The sequence below is a fragment of the Notolepis coatsorum genome, assembly GCF_963971535.1.
Source record: "Notolepis coatsorum genome assembly, chromosome: 17".
NCBI lineage: Eukaryota > Metazoa > Chordata > Actinopteri > Aulopiformes > Paralepididae > Notolepis > Notolepis coatsorum.
This window is the reverse complement of record NC_140181.1, coordinates 57231527-57251502: the sequence shown is the minus strand read 5'-3', so window position 1 is coordinate 57251502 and position 19976 is coordinate 57231527. Positions and strand designations below refer to the sequence as shown.

Sequence of the window (19976 nt, the reverse complement as noted above, 5' to 3'; positions counted from 1 at the left end):
GATATGCCCGCTTATAAGATCCACCTAGAATGAACAAATAACTGATAATAGACAAGTATGTGTTACTTATTCTTTCAGCGAATACTGTACATTGAAGACAAAACTAAAATAATGATATATATATATATACACCAAATATTAATGGAATTGGCAATGTTTTCATACCGAACCGAAAACCATGACCCCAAAACCATGATATGAACAGAACCGTGAGTTTTGTGAACCGTTCCACCCCTAATATATATATATATATATATATATATACATACACACACAATTGCATTCCTTTCTATTCGGCGGAAACATCCATGTAATTCGCCATTTTGTACATATTTTTACCAAATGTTAAAATCAAGACCCTTCCAACGTGGAGTCACTCACACCTGAACACCAGACATGCATCAAACCAATGGAAGTCAACTCTAAACTGTTTCATGGGTATAAGTGTCATATAAATAATTGGCAATTACACATGATTTCACATCTAATTGCTCACCAGTTAGGGTGGGGAGAATATTACAATAAGAGATGTGATAAGAATATAATTAATCACATTGGAAATTGGGTTGGTGGCCATTACTGAGATAGCTTTTATTCTTATGTCAAGGTTTTGAATGAAAGAGCACAGAGTGATACTCTTTACATTATAAATATTTAATCCTGGAACAGATTTCAAAAGGATTTGAAGTTAGATTCCCTCATTGGAATTGATCATTTTAAAGAAGGAATTTGACACCTGCTTACCATGGAGTGCTCGTGTTTTTAATTTAGTATTTTTCATTGAAATGTGAAGACTTCCTGTACTTTAGTATTTGTGTACTCTTACTATCTTTTTACATTTATTTTTTAATGTTGTTATAAATGTGAAAATGATCTGTATGCTGCCTTCTTGGCCAAGAGATGGAAATCTCAATGTGATTACCCTGGTCTCTCACTCACACACTCACACTCACAGTATAATACTATCAAATAAATCCTATCACAGAGCATTATGAATAACTATTATATATTATGGCTCAAGTATCATAATAACATCATATCAAGAGTTCACATTGGATTTTGTTGACTGGGCCTAAACTATGAAATCTGTCATTTAATTTCCAACGTTATTGTCCTTTGTTAAATTAAATCGAATGCTTAAAGACAAAAGATAAAGAAGGACCTCTCTAAATCGAATGCTTCTCAATTGCTTAAATGCTTGCTTATTAAAAACCAAATCGTTTTCCCACGAAGTAGTAGTAGTAAGCATGAGAATAAAAAAACAAGTCTACTACAACTCTACCCCCTGAAAAGACCCAAGACAAGGGAATGTCCTACCCTCTACGCAGCGGCACCCGGCCTGCAGCACCCACGCGTACATGTCCACCCTGGACTGGGACATGAGCTGGTCTCCCATCAGGTAGGTGTTGTGGGAGGAGGCAATGAAGTAGTTGCAGAGTGGCTGGGTCATGTCCTGAACCACTTCGTAGTGCTCCGGGTTGAAGATGTCACCTGCTGGGCTGCGCATGTAGTTGGTGAAGCCTGGAAACAGGAGACGAGATGGAATAAAAGCTGCAATATGGCCAAAATATCATATCACTATATTCTTTGTAGTTTTGATGGTGTATTTCTGATTGTGTTTAGTTTTGTAGTACAAATTACATCCATACCTTGTAATACAATTGTCATGGTACCATTTCATTGTATTTTCTTTTAATTTTTTGATACCGTGTATATACGTGCCTTCAGCTGCTCTGCCCCTCACCTCTGGAACTCCCCTCCCAAATTATTATATATAATTATTATTATTATTATTATTATTATATTATTATTATTATATGTATGTATATATTGCGGATGACGATATTGTAAAAATCCATACTAAAGCATGTACTGTTGAATACCTTTGATCATGATGTATCTTTACTATGGAATATCTATTAGAAATTTGAAAGTATTTCAAGAATTTGTAACTAGTTATTTTGTTTTATTGAGATCCCCATTAGCTTCTGCATAGCAACAGCTAGTCTTCCTGTGGTCCAATAATGTACATGATGAAAACATAAATACATTCACACTCATCACAATATATTGCCAAAACACATTAAAGAACAATACATAAACACACTTACACAGAACAAACACACTGCAATTACACGAAGCAAATACAGACTCTGACTGAATCTCTCATGATCTAATTAATAGATACATATAATTGAACATAGATAACCCATGTAACACCCCCCCCCCCCTTGCACACACACACAGTACACTGGTGCAACTTTAACTCGCCTTCCAAGCGTTTCTGTAATGCAAAACATTTAATTTATTTATATATTTCACTACTGTCGACTTGCTTTGACCTATAAAGGGGAAATTTCCCTGCAACAATATAATTAGAGACAGAAGATAAATGAGGTGCACTCTTAACAAGGCAGAGCAGCACATGTCCCTCCCCTTGGAGAGCAAGGGCAAGGGCACTGAATATAAAAAAAAAAAGACAAATCAATAAAGACTCAAAGCATAGGGATGTTGCAAACCAACAGTCTCGTGGGAAAACATGTTCACAACCAACCTGTATCAACTTGTATCGAGAGGAAGCTGACTGACTATCAGTATATAAAAAAAAAAAAAATTGTATGATGGCCACCTTCCACTCCCAGTCCACTAAAAGAAGGGCTCCGATCCAAACACAGGGGAGCGAGGTGAAGAGGGGAGCGAGAGGTGAAACAGGGGAATAAGGAGGAATTACCATCAATGCCCAGGACCAAGTCGTTCTGGTTCTCGGGACATGGTTCAAATTTGCTGACGATCTCCAAGCAATGGTCCTTGGACACCTTGGTCATCTAGAAGAAGTCCAAAAAAGATAATAAAAAACAAATGAATACATGTGGAAAGATTACGTCCGTGTTTATCCAGTGTATATTAACACCCCCCTCTCCAAATCAACGCAAAACTCAACATTTGAGAAGTGTGGGGCTGGATAAGTGAACCCTAATCCAATTAGAAGAGCTTCCCCTACTGTCTCCCACACCGCCGGACTGGAATCCGATTGCCCTCTCGGCAGCTGGCCTTTTTAAACCAGCCAGTCCGTCGATCAGATTCCCATCCATGTCAATCATTGTCAGCGCAAGTTTTTCTGAATGGGGGTGGGTGGTCGTTGGGGCAGGCCGTTTGTGAGAGCTTAATTCATGGGAATGAACTGGGCTTATTGGCTGAGTAAGCTGGGTAGACTGGGCAGTGAGAGGCAGCGTTTTGTTTCCACAGAAACAAGTTGTTGGCATAACAGTCACTGCCCCTGACCACTAATTACTAATTACCACTAATTACCAGGCTTTCTTCAGCTCACCAAAACTCTTGAGTAGAGACTCCATGCGACGTCATTGTTTTACGATGATTCAGATATTGCATGCATGTATAGGCTTTTATGCATACATTTCTCAATTAATTAAAAGGGGCTAGAGATAACATTCAGCCACTAGATGTCGCATTTGAGCACTATAATGTAATTTATCCAATCTGGAAATGGGAAAATTGGGAGGTGAATGTGATACATGCACACAACATTATTTTGAACTCAAAACAGTATCTTTAAAAAGGAACACGCCAACATTAAGAGAAATGGGCTTACTATCTTCTCCAGAGTCAGACAAGAAGATAGATACCAATTTCCTCTCCGTGTGTCCAGTAGAAAAATATCCTGCTTATGAACTTTGAGCCAGCCGACTTATAGAGGAAGTCTTGAGGGTTGTTACTGGACCACCAACCATTTAAGCATCATCAAGTGTACTCTGTTTACCAGAGTACTATTTTATCAGGGTATTACTACTTGTACTCCAGTAAAGGATAAGGGTACTTCTTCTGCCACAGTCAGCTACTACACACACACAAGCATTGCTGAATCCTTTCAATCCAAACGCACACACACGGTACACACACACACACACACACACGGTAAACACACACAAGCGTTTCTGAATCCTTTCAAAGTGAATGCACACACACACACGCATTGCTGAATCCTTTCAAAACAAATGCACACACTGTACACACACACACACACACACACACACACACACACTTCAGACGCGCACGCACACACACACACAAGCATTGTTGAATCATTTCAAAACAAATGCACATACAAACACACACTTCAGAAGCACACGGAACCATTATTTGAAAGACAGGAAAGTGCAGAACCAGCAGGAGAGCAGTGGCTAATGATGCAGCAGACAACTCATTTCAAACAAATCACATCACAAAGCGGCCTCCGCACAGCTCCCAGACAAGAAATATAATTCAATGTGCCAGAACTAAACGCTAAATATAATTAGAGGAAAAACGCTACCCGTCTGAAATGACCTGACATGTACTGTAGCTGCCAACCCGAAAGACCCCACCACACACTTCTTCACCACATTAAAATGATCAGAAGACATAAAGAAAAATTAGCGGCTCCATTCATTAATTTTTTTTTATCCACTTTGTTCTCCTTATTTTTCTATTTTTCTCTCATCCCAATTTCGCCTCGCCAATTCTCCCTTCAATTCTCCCCTCCCCTGTCTCGAACGTTGCTAGACTATGCCTCCCACTGGTTGGCTGCAGTGAGGACCAAGCCTTGTATCACGTGTCCCGTCCCCTCCGGTACACGAGGAGGCAGCTGTCGCATCTTTTCACCTGAACAGCACGATCTCTCAGTGGCGAGGAGTAATGCATGGGAGGCTCACGCTGCCCCCGATACTTCCTGATTCTGCTGTACAGGCGCACCAACCGACCTGTAGGAGTCGCTGTCCACAACGTCCAATCCCCACCCACCGGCTTTCCCACCCCTAACACTGCCAATTGTGTTAGTATGAACGACCAGCCAAGCCGGTAGCAACGCCGAACCCAGCATCTCCTGTGTTAGTGGCGAGCGCCTTGCCCACTGCGCCACTTCATTAACTTTTGATAATTTTTATTTTATTCATGTAATAATAATAGTACTGTACTAGTAGTGGGTCGATTTCCTTTTTCCAAAAGACTAACACTTTCAGTGCCAACAACGAGATTTCTCGTTAGTTCATGCCAACCGTTGAGTGCCAGAGAGACGAGAGATCTCGTTTTTGATCGTTATTTTTTTAATTATCGATTTCCATTCATTTTTCATCAATCTAGCCTCACGTTACCAGTGGGGTTCTGTCTGAACTCGAACAGGGAAAATACTGCCCCATATCGTCTCTCCGGATGGTACTGCACCCCTTTGGATTGGATTGAATGAAACGCATGGAGAAAAAAAAGTCCTGCTTCCACATTTTACTTGTCAGGCATGTAACCGGAGACGATCGAAGTCATCGCCGACCACCAGAACAGGGGAGAATGTGTGTTTCCAGTACCCAGCGTTGGATCAATAAACGTGATCGATATTTGGAATGGCGATCAGGAATTGGAATAATCTTTTTGGAGAACATCTGATCTGAGGTAAGGAATCTATTTTACCAGTCTTGGGATAATCAGAGCTATTTTCACCTATATATCAGCATGTGCCATATGTGTGTATGTGTGTGTCTTGTGTGTGTGTGCGATCAGGAAATAAGATAATCGATTTTTCAGCCCGCTTCTATAGCGTGCATAAGTACACATATACTATCGATAATTTAGCATTTATTTGAAAACTATTCATAAATAGGCCGAAAAATAACAACGTGTTTTGTGTATTCCAGTAAAGGGGACGATTATCACAGAATCTTCTGAAATTTTCTGAAACTTTCAAGAAACAAGCGTTTTTCAAAATGGTATAAAACGGAAATTAACCGATTAAAAAACAATCCGTTTTGACAATGTTGACCGCAAACAAGTCATTGATAAGCGACGGCCATATTAGAGACATAGCCATAATTTAAGATATAGTTCATGCGTTCGCAAATATGAGAGCTGTCATTGAAGTGGGTGGAGGCACGCAACGGGGTTCCGGGGCACCGGACCCGTGGCACTCAAAGTGTTAATAAGTTAACTTGAAGTGCTGGTGAATGTGCCAATACCAATATCATCATAAGGTGTGTTTGCATTTACCTACGCCAATCAAATCAGGGGCCCAATTGCGTCTCCATTAGGTGTCTGCTCTGCCAGCTAGCAGAGTCTGAAAACAAGTGGCACCTCAGGGACAAGTCACTCACATGGTCACAAAAACGTCTCTCTTCATTTGCAATATCAGACGGATGGAGCCTAACATCACATCACACTGTGCTGCTATGAATGGCTACTACTGTGCCGCTATGAATAGCTACTACTGTGCCGCTATTAATGGCTACTACTGTGCCGCTATGAATGGCTACTACTGTGCTGCTATCAATGGCTACTACTGTTCTGCTATGAATGGCTATTTCTGTGCTGCTATGAATAGCTACTTCTGTGCTGCTATGAATGGCTATTGCTGTGCTGTTATGAATGGCTACTTCTGTGCTGCTATGAATGGCTATTTCTGTGCCGTTATGAATTGCTACTTCTGTGCTGCTATGAATGGTTACTACTGTACTGCTATGAATGGCTAGTATTTCTCTACCATTGAATATCAGGTCACGTTTCAATGAAAATTACCTTCAAGGTTACACAGGTGAATGCACCAGAATAAGCTCATTGTAAAGTATTACCAACTATATTAATATTCCAAATGAATAAATGTGAGACATGCACATTATGAAAGCCTATTGCTTGTATGACGTTAAGTAGTGGTCGACTGAAGTTTGCGAATAACAAACTGCTGTTGATGCTGGTGTTAGATGTTTCTGTAATCAGCCAGTATCACCTCGAAGTTTCTGCGTTGTGTTTATTTCTCTCTCTGAAGTCGACCTTCTCATACTGGCTGTACAACTTTGTCATCCCCCTTAATGCAATCCGTAATCATAAGAATTCAACACTGGCAGACGTGGTACCTTTCTTGGAAAAACGTTGTTTATTCCATAAACAAAGCCTCTGTACCAGATGGAAAACAGTTCTGTATTGTCCTTGAAAAGCCTTAGAAGGAACTAAATTCATTATTCTAACAACCTCTCTCCTGTCACCCCGCTCGGTGGTCGTGCGGCCTAGCTGTCCAAAGGCCTTCCCTGTCGGCCGAAGCCAGTGATGTCGTGGCACTCTATCCCCCCCCCCCCCCCCACGATCGTTTCAAAGTCTCTGTCAACGCGTCTGCTTCGTGTCTTAATCTAACTTATCCCGGAAGAAACTCACATCATAAGGTCTTCTCCCTAGCAACGGGGGCCCGCCCCCTTTTCTCGTTACTACGTGATGTGCTGCCATGGCAACTGCTCTTCACCTTTAGCATGGTTCTATCGATGTCAAACTATCCCCCTAGTTCTCTCTGACCAAACCTGCCTGCTCTCAGTGCTTATCAATGTTTTGGTTACAAACCTGCTGACGACCTTGGCATTCACACTAGGGCTGGGCGATATGGCCTAAATATGATATCACGATATTTTCTGACCTTTCGGCGATACACGATCAGGGTGCCCACCTGCCCACCACCATGTGACCGTCCCACCCAATGGCTGAATTGGAGTGGGACGGTCACGTGACCCAAATCAGCCAATGGGAGCGAGGGTCTGGAGAGTGTGGGTCCGCAAAGTGTCGCGGTCCTGAGAGTGTCGGTGCTGTGGTCCTGCAGCTGGATGCATCTCCAGCCGAGGCTGCAGAGCGGAGCAGCTCACTCGAGTCTTGCGAGTCGCGCTGCCCGTCACCTGTCCGAGCGAGGCCGGGGCAGCTGTATTTGTGACGTCAGTCACTCGAGTAGTCAGAAGAAAGACCGCCAATATTACTGATACAAGTTGTTTAGCTAGCTAAGAAAAACAAGGAAATGGAGGCAAAAAAAGAGACTTTGCTCATATAACAGAGACTGGGACAAGAAGTATACGTGGCTGAGATCCGTTTCAGATGATCCCCAAACTGGAGGAGAGGGGGACGTCACGTATAGTTGTTCAGAGGAGCGCCTCTTCAGCAAGTCTGGCCCGACTATTATTGAGAACTGAATCAGAGGGTCGGTTTGTTATAATAACAGAATACACGGGGAGTATCGCCGGGACACTGTCCAGAGGGAAGGTGGCAATAGAATCCGGAGGCTAATATCCCCAAAACCGGAGGTGAGTTTAATAAGATTAATAACAAAATGAGCTATATATAGCCTACCGTCTGCGTCGAATATGATATAAAGGCATTTAAATAATAAATACATTTCTTTAATTTTAATTAGCAATAAAAAAATGTAAATACTTTTTTATTTTTTATTTTCCCTACGTGTCCCGCATTGTCCCGCAAAAGCAGTGCTGCTGTCCTGCAACTGAACCATTTTGACCTGGTCACCTTTACACGATACACATCACGATGTTTTTCTTTTCTTCCCAAACAATTCATTATGAGGCTTACCAAGACAGTATTTGAGTTTGCAAGCTAACATTAAAGACAAAATAAAATACCCATGCATTTAGCATTTATATATTAGATTTAGATTATTGGATTATTAGATTATATATTGCATATATTTAGCAATGAGATATTATATGATTTAGATATGAAATATGATGAATTGAAAATGGGGGACCCTGATGTAAACAAGACGAAAGTCTTTCTCTGGTCTGCATCCCCTTAACAATTGTATGTATTGAGCTGTACTGTACCCATTCTGCAATATGTTAATAAAGTTTTAAATCAATCAATCAATCAATCAATCAATCAATCAATAAATAGCATTTTAGCATTTTTATGAAACTACTGTATATTTGTATGTCTCGAAATGTTTTGATGAATTGAAAATGGAGGACCCTTATGTAAAAAAGCCAAAAGTATTTTTCTGGTCTTCATCCTCCAGTCCACTGTTGTTGTATTGAGCTGTACTGTATTGTACCCATTCTGCAATCTGTTAATAAAGTTTTCATTAATTCAATCATTCAGCCGGCAACGGAATAATTTTGATTGACAGTCGAGTCTGCCAATTACGTCACACCGCTTGCACCCGCCCTGCTGTTCTTAGCACCAATCGGCAAGCGCTATTCTTTTTTTACATTCCTGAATGTCCTCCATTGATTTTGACGAGAGCTCAACACAACAACAACAACGGTAGCTCCCCGCGGCCGACGATAAGATTACCAGCGCACCGCAGCATGCCTAAATGAGGCATAATGATTTTACTGCAACGAATGTTATAATAAAAGCCTTTCCATACATCTGTCTGATTGAAAACTTTATTAACAGACCGCAGAATGGGCACAACTCGAGTAATGCTTGCTATCTATGTCGTCCTCGGACGTTGCTATGTTTGGGTAAATACGCTGATGTTATTGAACGTGTAACTATATAAGGTTAATGCCACAAAACGAATGCCTTTATCATAAGTAGTAACTTTGATGCAGTAGTGTGTGTGGGGGTTGTTCAAAAGTTTGAACGTGTGGACCAGTTTGACGCGACACAATCCTCTTGGGCAAAACATCACGATATCCACAATACGTTAAAAAAGTGTATTGTTAATGAACTGTACCAGATATTTATATAATATAGTCATATCGCCCAGCCCTAATTCACACACCCTGCTTGCTACCGTGGAGACACACACTGGCTGCCGGCTACTTTTATGATCTATAGATCCGTCTGAGTAGATGCTGTCACCCACCAATACATTATATACACATTGAAAAACATAGATTCCTTCACTGGTGACATAAAAGCAAATGTTTTCCCAGGAATGTCCCATCAGATACCAGTGTAGTGAAAAACAGCAAATGTACCAGTCATGAACTGGTTATAGGTAGAATCTCTATTGTGTTAAATCACTTGGCAATAGAGAGTGGCAAAATAGATATTTATTTACATGAAAATGTGTAGAAACAAAGCCTTGAAACCGCAATAAAATGCATTTATATTAATTCAATAAAAAGTTATTATTTCAATATGTGAGTTCTCTGACTCAAATGCAAATGAGCCATCACTGAAACTTCCGACTAGATGCGACATATCACCAACGGGTTACATATCAACGAGTATCACGACGACAGCAGCTGTTTGAACTCGGTAACCCGCATTGACGTCTAGTAAGTCATCAAGTTCGGCAGGATGTTAAAATGTTCGCCACGTATTCAAGATATGGAAAGAGCCATAACTTAGTAAGCGGCGGAAGGAACAGAACTGTACGGATGTAGCAGCTTTGAAGGACGTCCTCGTAACGTTGTTTCTACCGTTGAAGAATCATCTTCTAGCAGACAGAGATGCAGGTCAGCTGCCTTTGAAATAAAATGAAGAACAGAGTTCCCAATCGACTCTGACAGTGATCTGGTTTCCCCTGCAGGGTGTATTTTATTTTATTATGTTTTGCCACTGATTCCAAAGACCAGGGTCGGATCCAGTGTTTCATCCATGGAAAGGAATACCTCCTCTTAGACACCTCCTCCACATCTGATCAAACGTCAGATCAAAGTGCATTGGGAATACTGTGTCTGAGCAATTGTTAGGCATCAAACATCTATGGCCCCTATGGACCAGCTCCGCCTCTGGCAAAAAAAGGTATATTGCACCAAGGGGGCAACTGTTGTTGCCTCAATCTCAGATCTAGCACCTGGATGCACTTTAAAATACCGGCTGTGTGGACTGAGGCAAGTAAAAGAAGCCTATTTTATTTCGGTCCTTGGTCCTGGAATGACCTCCAGACATGTCTCAAATTGGCCTCTCCGATCTCCTTGAATTGCTTTTAACAAAAAAATCTGAAATCCTCGCCACCTGCTGCTCCTGCTTTGATGTGTAGCACTTTTCTACAGGTTGATTGTTACTGTTTTATTGTGCTTGTATTTTATTTTTCACTTAAAATATGGGTTGTATGGTAGTCTATTGTATGTGTATTGTGCTTTGTTATGTATATGTATTGTCATAATTTGTGATTGCCTTCTTGGCCAGATCATCCTTGAAAAAGAGACCTCTGTCTCAATGGGTTTTTATTTCTGGTTAAATAAAGGTTTGATGATGATGATGTGTTGTTGCCTATATGCCCACTTTAAATCTGTAAACCGGTTTAATATGCCCTGAAGAGAGAAGTTCCACACACTCCAACCAACCCACATCAAAAGGAAATGTAGGCCTGTAAAGTGCTCTCAGAGTAGGGCCATCTTGAATCGAACGATAAACGTTAAACAGGAAGGGTGCATCTTCAACGAGTCGAAATGTTAGCTTAAAATAAAGTGTATTGCCTTAAATCCATGTGCTCCAGTGTTCTACTTTGGACCAAATATGTAGGTATATATTGTATTAATACCTTTAGGTTAGGGATGTCCGATATTATCGGCCGATATCGGCATTCAAATGTGATATCGGAAAATATCGGTATCGGTTTTCAAATTATTATAAAAAAAAATTTACATTTCTAAAATCTTTATTTACCCAGGCAAGCAAGTAAGAACACATTCTGATTTTATTTATTGTCAAAAGTATGCATAATGTTGTGTTAATTCCACAACAAGAGATATGTAATGTTAATTACCTGAAATTATTAAATTCTTTGGGCGGGGAAACCCTGCATATATCGGTATCGGTTGATATCGGTATCGGAAATTAAGAGTTGGACAATATCGGTATATCGGTAAAAAAGCCAATATCGAGCATCCCTACTTTAGGTATATTATGTTGTATTAATACCCGTAGGTATATGTTGTATTAATACCCGTAGGTATATTTTGTATTAATACCTGTAGGTATATGTTGTATAAATTAAACTCCGTAGGTATGTTGTATAATACCTGTAGGTACTGTATATTTTGTATTGGACAGGAATCTCTTGATCCCCATGTGTAAAGTATCATTATCAGTATCGGTCACATGTGGACAGAACTGAGCTTTTCCATTCACTCGTATCCCTATTTCTTTTTAATCTGTTGTATTTTACTTAAGTTTATCATGCATGTTTTGTTTTTGTATCTCTCCTCATTTACCTTGTATTGTGATAAATCATCTTTTCATTACGTTTCGCCACGTTGCTGTGTACTTCAACCTACTACATTTGCAATTTCCCTCGTATAGATAATTACATTCTTATCTGGTGTAGACCAGGGCCCTCATTCATCAATGTGTGCGTAGAACATGTTCTATTTCCACACGTAAGCACGGAATGTAGAACCAGTGTACGCACAGGGAAGTCGGGATTCATCACACGTGCGTACGCAGGCTCTACGCACACCTGTCATGATGAATCCCACCTTGGCTCTGCGCCGAGGCTCGTGCACACTTTCACGTATTTGCATACCAGAAACGCCCCGATTAACCATATACGGTAATGGAATACACCCATGAAATGTGGAAAAATGGACTAAGCTGAGGGAAGCGTGTCATGAGACAGGCTGACAGACGTGTACACTTACGGTGATGTCGGATATGATATCTATTAACCATTGCTGCCTGGGCAGCGCAAACACTAATAAATACCGCGCTGGAATATGACTGCCTTTTCCCGTGTTGTTTGATTAATACCCAGGGATTAAAGTTCTCCTCAATTTTATTCCAAATCGCGATGGATCTCCCGTCAATTTTCTACCTGCTGCATATGATTTCTAGAGGCATACTACAATCTATTTTGATGTCAGTATTGGGTAGCCTATATAAACAATAATAGTATACGAGAGCATATACAAGAACAATGAATCTCACTGCATGTATGATGTAGCCTGCCTTTCAATACATGAACTTGAATTCCATCATGTTTGTGTGCGGGACTCACAAGGCTGTTGTCACAATGGGTGGTACCGTTACAGTAATAATAACAGTCCACACAATATCACGATCCATGCCATAGCCTATGTTCTATTAGGACATGATCTGTGACGACAAATGTTCTAGAATGTTTGATTAAGATATCATACTCTGACAGCATGCCTATGATCAACAAAAACGCGAACTTGAATCCCATCATATACATAGTCTGTCCACTATCTGGTGTCATTGCAATGCGTTTTCTATTCTTTCTTATACAGTAAAAAGGGGGAAGAACACTATATTCATGTGACTTGTATTCTGCTTACAGCTTCGAAATTCCACTTGTTTCATTTAACGTAAAGCCTTTTAAATATAATCAAAACGTTCCCGTGTTTGTTTCTGCGGTCTGCGCAAAATAATAACGAGTTGAGCTTTATGATTTATGATGAATTGAAAATGGGGGACCCTGATGTAAACAAGACAAAAGTCTTTCTCTGGTCTGCATCCCCAATTAACAATTGTATGTACTGAGCTGTACTGTACTGTACCCATTCTGCAATCTGTTAATAAACTTTTCAATCAATCAATCAATCAAGCTACGCAGAGCGCAGTCAGTCAGTAGCCTACACCCCGTATATTCCGATAGCGATAACGCTATATAAACCATGCTGCATTCATTCTGAGAGAAAGATCTATTATTCCAAATGCTATTTATAGGGTTTTGACCATAATTACACTACTGTTGCTATTTTACAATGAACTATAATGAACTACGGTTCGTACAGAACATGCCAGTGTTATTATGCACAGAAGCTCATTTCCTTGTTGTAATAATATATTCTACCACTGGGCGCCAGGTACGCATGGTCTGACCTGTGCGTAGACGTAAGCACGGAGTCAAGTTCAAGTTGAAATTGATGAATCCCACTCTTTGCTTAGAAATGATCGTACGCACAGGGTAAGCACAAATCTGTGCGTAGAACACGTTGATGAATGAGGGCCCTGGAGAGGCCCCCAAGCAGAAAATCTACTGCCAGTCACTAATACACACTCATATCTTACTAAAAGAGATTTCCCACCATATTAACCCTTTAGCCCACTGTCGCTACCTCTTGTCATCATCTTGTGGCTTATTCTCCCGTATTTGAGGTTTCCCATTGATAGCCAAGAGGTGTCTTTAAATCAATGTGTTGGACTGGTAAGTCGCATTGCATTATATACTGTACATTCCATCTCTTTCTCTTTTTGAGAATTTAAAGACCCAGTCAGTGATCCAAACATGAACAAATGGGGTAGCCCGACCACCAAAGATAAGACATATGGTAATAGTGGAGACATGTTTGCATGCTCTAATTGACTGACTGGGTTCTTGATACAAGGACCAACACTAGACAGGTAAATATTAGTTGTTAAAAAAAATTGGTTTGTATTACGTTGTTAATGTTTGTTAACACTGGAGTAAAAAGTTATTACAATGAGTTAAGAAAGTTACAAATATGGTATTTTCCATTTACAGATCAAACTCTTCAAGGATATGTGAATAGACATTTGATGACACAAAAACAATACAAAAATTAAGTATTTCTTTATTTATAAATAAAGTTAGCACAGTTGCAGATGAAGCACAGACTCAAACTATCTGTGCACCAGCATACAGTTCACTGCAAACATCTACTCTATCTTCTTGCCTGAGCCTCATGAAGTACATAACGTTTCTCAACAACAACATGCTGAAATTTTACTCACGTCTCACTGTGACGAGAATAGCAATAGTCAGCATTTTCTCAAAACGTATCCATTAGAAATGTTTTCCGATATAATAAACTATCCTACTATAATTCTACTATAAAATTAGGAAAACTCTGTCCATCCATCAGTCTGTCTGCATCAATTTATCTCCTCAATGGGTTGGCCAATCATTCTGAAATTGCACATGGGCATTGAACAGATTTTTCCAATTTCACAAATGTAAGCAATTTATGCATTTTATGCATGGCACATCATGGTGGAGTTGTGGCACGTGCATCCTCAGAAGTCTCCACATAGTTGTGGCGTGCACTAGTTCAATATGATCCACACAAAAGGCCTTCGACACTGTCAATCACTCCATTCTCATTGACAAGCTAAAAGCAATTGGTTTTGATAGTCTATCAGTGAGCTGGATGCAGTCCTACCTGGAGGGGAGAGAACAGATGGTGGAGGTAAACGATACTCTACCCCCCCCCCCCTCCCAGTGAGCTGTGGTGTTCCACAAGGAAGCATACTAGGACCGTTACTTTTCCTAATTTATGCAAATGACATGCCTGCTGGTCTCTGACAAGAACAAGTTACAGGTTGAAAAAAACCTCAGCTCGGAACTCTGCAGAATCTGCACCTGGCTCGCTGATAACAAACTATCATTACACCTGGGTAAAACAGAGTCCATTCTCTTCGGATCAAATAACAAACTCAGCTAGACCGACGGCTTCTCTGTTACAGTGGGTGACAATATTGTCACAAGGAAAGATGAAATTACATACCTGGGTTCCATCCTAGAGGCAAATCTTTCCTGTGACAAAATGACATCCAATGTAATCAAAAAAGTCAACCAACAAACTAGATTCTTGTACCGGATCTCCTCTCTGGTAAACAAGAATACCCTGAAGACTCTGGCAGGAGCACTCATTCAAGGGTTCTACAACTATGCTTGCACCTCATGGTACCAAAGCACCTCAAAGGCGCTAAAAACAAGATTACAAATATTACAAAAAAACTGGTCAGACTACTGCTTGACCTTAATCCTAAAACCCACCTCACCCCTGCTCACTTTGACTACCTAGGATGGCTTAGAGTAGACGACAGAGTACAGCAACTTGCAATGGGCCTGGTCTACATGATACACTACACTACTCAGGTACCCATGTACATGTCGAAATACTTCCCAAAAGGTCAGTGAATACCATGCCCACAACACCAGAGGGAGCTCCACAAATCATGTGCAACCCAGATTCGGCACAAACAAGGGACTAAACACATTTAGCAATTATGCCACATCAATGTGGAACGCCATACCCAAAGCCGTACAAAGATGTGAATCCCTACGCACATTCAAAACCGCTCTCAAAGAGCACGTACGGGAGGCTGCAATTTGAAACTGGCCACCGTAAATGTCCAATTAATTTTTATCATCGATTGACAGAATGAAGTTATTAGTGGTTTAAAGGTTTATATGAAAGAAAATCAGATGCTGGTAGTGAAGCAAGAGCCGAAAGAAATAAAAAGAAACACTAAGCAGGAAATGGAGAAAGTGAGAGGGGGGCGGGGGGACAGACAGACATGGTAAATGGGAATGCATGAGAGAGTGTGTGGGCGTGTGCATAAATGAGCGCGTGTGTGTGTGGGTGTTTACAGTACATGGATATTTGCAGGCCCGGACTGGCCATCGGGAGCACCGGGAGTTTTCCCGGTGGCCTGGCCTGCACAGATACAACAAAAAAATATTAAAAATAAATTAAAAAAATAAAAGTATAATTTTTTTTATTATTATAATTTTTTTTTTTTTTTGCCAGGTCATTGTTTCTAGTTGTGGCTGCGGCGCGGCGCGATAGTTAGATAACCTAGGTGGGTGGGGAACAACCAGGATTTCACTGTCTGCGACAGAGTTGGAGAACTATCCGACTCTCTCCCTCACGCAGATCACACATGCACAATGGAGCCGTGCTGCCGCTTGTGATTGGTGGAGGCGGGACCAGGCGATACAACTGATTGACAGCGGTGGCGGCGAATGGAATGGCAGATGGCACTCAGATGCAGAATAACAGCCAGGCAATGAGCCAGGTAGTGAGGGACTCGGGAGAGATACAGTCGAGCGAAAGTCAATTAACGTTGATGTCAAGATGGACAGTGGAAGAAAGAGAAAGGGTGGAGGAGAGAGGGATAAAACAAAGAAAAAAAAGGCCCTTACAGGAGAGAGTGGTTAACTGTATTATAATAGTAAATAGAAAAATATGTTGTGCTCTTGCTTTTTGAAGGTGGAGAGAGTAGCATTGCTAGTGCCACAACAGTTTTATTTGAGGTTCATAACAGTACATTGTACTAAGCAATTGTTGGCTCATTAGTTTGTGATTCACATGCACTAAAATTCACCAGAATGCAGGAAATTAAGTCTTTGTAACAAAAAATTTCCTGCTTAAAAAGTGGCCTGATTGGGGCTATATTTCACGCTATATCTCCCGGTATGAATTATTTCCCCAGTCCGGCCCTGGATATATATATATGTATGTGTGTGTGTGTGTGTGTGTGTGTGTGTGTGTGTGTGTGTGTGTGTGTGTGTGTGTGTGTGTGTGTGTGTGTGTGTGTGTGTTGATATTTGGTAGCCTTGGGCATGTTCATAAAATTATCGTTCGTAGCCTGAGGATCACTGGCCTGGCAAGGTGAAACACCAAGCAGCAGCTAAATTAATACATGTAAACGTAGCTAGATGTTGTTCCATCTCTTCTGTAGCACAGTTGTCCAAAGTGTCAAACACACTTTTTAGTGCAGAAGGATGAACATGTATTAATCTTGTGTAATTCTACCACTTTGTGTTGTTTGTACAGTACCAAGGATTGCGGTTGACGTGCTCTGAGATTTTCTGTAGGAGTCAGAATGGTGCGGCTCAAACCGGACTTGTACCGACATTAAAGTGTGCATTTCTTATTTTTTTTTATCCACTTTTTTTCTCCTCTTTTTCTATTTTTCTCCCATCCCAATTCCACTGTGCCAATTCTTTCCTCCCCTGTCTTGAACGTTGCTCGCATATGCCCCCCACTGGCCGGTTGTAGGGAGGATAGAAGCATTGCATCACGTGTCCCCTCCGATACACGAGGAGGCACCCTGTCACATATTTTCACCTGCCAGCGCGGACTCTCATTGGCGAGGTGTAACGTGTGGGAGGCTCACACTACCCCTGCCATTTCCTGTCTCTGCTGTGCAGGCGTCCCCAACCGACCTGTAGGAGTCGCTGTCCACAACGTTCAGATTACCACCCATCGACTTCCACCCGCTAACTCTGCCAATTGAGCCAGTATGACGGCCGGCCCAAGCCGGAGGCAACGCCGACAGCCGGAGTCGAACCCGGTGTCTCTTGCGTTGGTGACGAGCAATGTCCGCTGCGCCACCCAGCCGCTCCTTAAAGTGTGCATTTCAATCTTCAGCCAGGCAGTGTGGCAGAGACGATGCTTATTGTGTCCATAGATGTTGTAAGAACACGTTGAACCTCTATGTCTATGACAATTGAATTCTACCCATGTGTGCGTGTGCGTGTGTGTGTGTGTGTGTGCGTGTGCGTGTCAGACCTTTTGCTCTGTCTCCAGGAAACGGGCCAGGTCGTCGCTGTCCAGGTGGTCCTTGTGGTTGCTGTAGGTCAGCATGAGCAGGTAGAGGTCCCTCCTGGTGGACATCATCTTGTAGAAGGAGCAGAACTCCTCGAAGCCCAGCGTGCCCTGGTTGTCGTCTGTGTCCGCCTCCTGCACAAGACAAAAAGTGATGGTTTATTTTAGATGTGAACTCCTATGACACTATGAACGTAACGTACTGGGATATGGGTACATTTTTGGATTCAGAGCCCTACATTGAAATAAAACTCAATTGGATATAATAGCTCAAACAAAAATAAATACATTTTAGCCCAATAAGTTTGTGACGAATTCACTGTCAATGGACCAACTCCTTTTTAAGCTCACGAAATATAACTGAATATATGTATTATGTTCAGACAACGTTTCGATCCAGTGGATCTTCCTCAGATTTAACAAACAAAGTGACTGACATCTCATACAGTATATTGTAGGTCACATTCAAATTAATTATCCGGTCTATTATGACATAATCACCTGATATCCAGTAGAGTAGATCCTGATGGTACAACATACAATTACTATAATTACCTTTACACATGAGACATAGGATAACAACAGAGAAGCACTCCATCGATAGACTAGATTTAGTAAAGTATAGAGAGATTAGAGTAATAATAAGTCCTGAAAATGATTGTTCTATTTCTTTCTACTAACTGTGGAGTTAGTTTCAAGTTTCAAGTTTCTTTAATAGTTGTCATACAGAAGTACAGAATACTTTCATACAAAATGCTTCTTACTGTTACGCTCCAGAGACTGTGCTAGACAAGATAGTATCAAATAACATAGTATAGCATGTAATTTAGAAGTAGAAAATGAGGTCACAGTGTTCAGTATAGACATATGTACAATGTTCGATGCAGAATAGACGTAACTGAGTTACCATATAATATACAATACTATGCAGTGTACTAATGTACAGTACTATATAGTGCAAAGCAGAAATGGGATGAGGTACAATTTAGGTACAATTTACAGTAAGGTGTACAAGTTGTAGTGCAATCCTTCATCAATAAATATAAAGAGTGGGGAGTGGGTGCTACAGTGTGTTTGTTTAAAGTGGGTGTGTGCTATAAAGTGTGTGGAGTGGGTGCTACAGTGTGTTTGTTTAAAGTGAGTGTCTGCGTGTGGATGTGTGTGCTATGTGCGTTTGATGGTTGTTGTTGTGTAGTGTTCATTGTTCGTTTAGCAGCCTGATGGCCTGGGGATAGAAGCTTCTTCTGAGTCTTTCTGTGCTCGCCTTGAGACTCCGGTATCGCTTGCCTGACCGCAGCAGTTCAAAGAGGCAGTTGTTCGGGTGACTGGAGTCTTTAATGATTCTCTTAGCCTTGCCCCTGCAACGCTTGTTGTAAATGTTCTGGAGGGTGGGGAGCCCCCCTCCAATTGTGCGTTCGGCTGAACGTGTCACTATTTGTAGTAGGGATGCCCCCCGGACCCCGGTTTTAAACGGGAACCGGTACTATATTAGAAAATACCGGAGTATTTATAAGCTCCGACGTCCTCGGTACTGCTATCGATACTCTAGAGAAATTATTATTATTATTATTATTATTATTATTATTATTATTATTATTATTATTATTATTATTATTTAAAAGTTGCAAACGATCTATCCTCTCTCTGTCTCTGCACGAGAAGCGAGCCACAGCGAGTCATTATTACACACACTCCTCGCGAGTCGCTCGCTAGTAGTGCTACATACGGGTACTCCTTAATGAAAGTTCTCCGTGCTGAAGCGCACTGCACACAGACACAGACAGCTCTGAGTCTGCATGCACCGTGACTCGTGATGGCGGATAGAGCGAAGCGTTCTAAAGAAAGTATGGATATACAACGCACGTTGCCACAAGTGCAACAAAACATTTGCCAGTAAGGGTGGCAATACGAGCAATTTATCAAAACATCTGTTGGCAAAACATGATATTAGTG

At 41.1% G+C, this 19976-nt stretch overlaps 1 protein-coding gene across 2 annotated transcripts in view; it reads right to left on the bottom strand.

Annotated features, from left to right (window-relative positions):
* plch2a (phospholipase C, eta 2a) overlaps positions 1 to 19976 on the bottom strand; it is a 371794-nt gene that overhangs the window by 70247 nt on the left and 281571 nt on the right. For both annotated transcript variants that reach the window (XM_084333948.1, XM_084333949.1), the window contains 3 exons: positions 17988 to 18158; positions 2732 to 2825; positions 1318 to 1521 (listed from right to left, as the gene is read on the bottom strand). In XM_084333948.1, coding sequence (XP_084190074.1) covers positions 1318 to 1521; positions 2732 to 2825; positions 17988 to 18158 — 469 coding nt within the window. The remainder of the gene's footprint in view (positions 1 to 1317; positions 1522 to 2731; positions 2826 to 17987; positions 18159 to 19976) is intronic.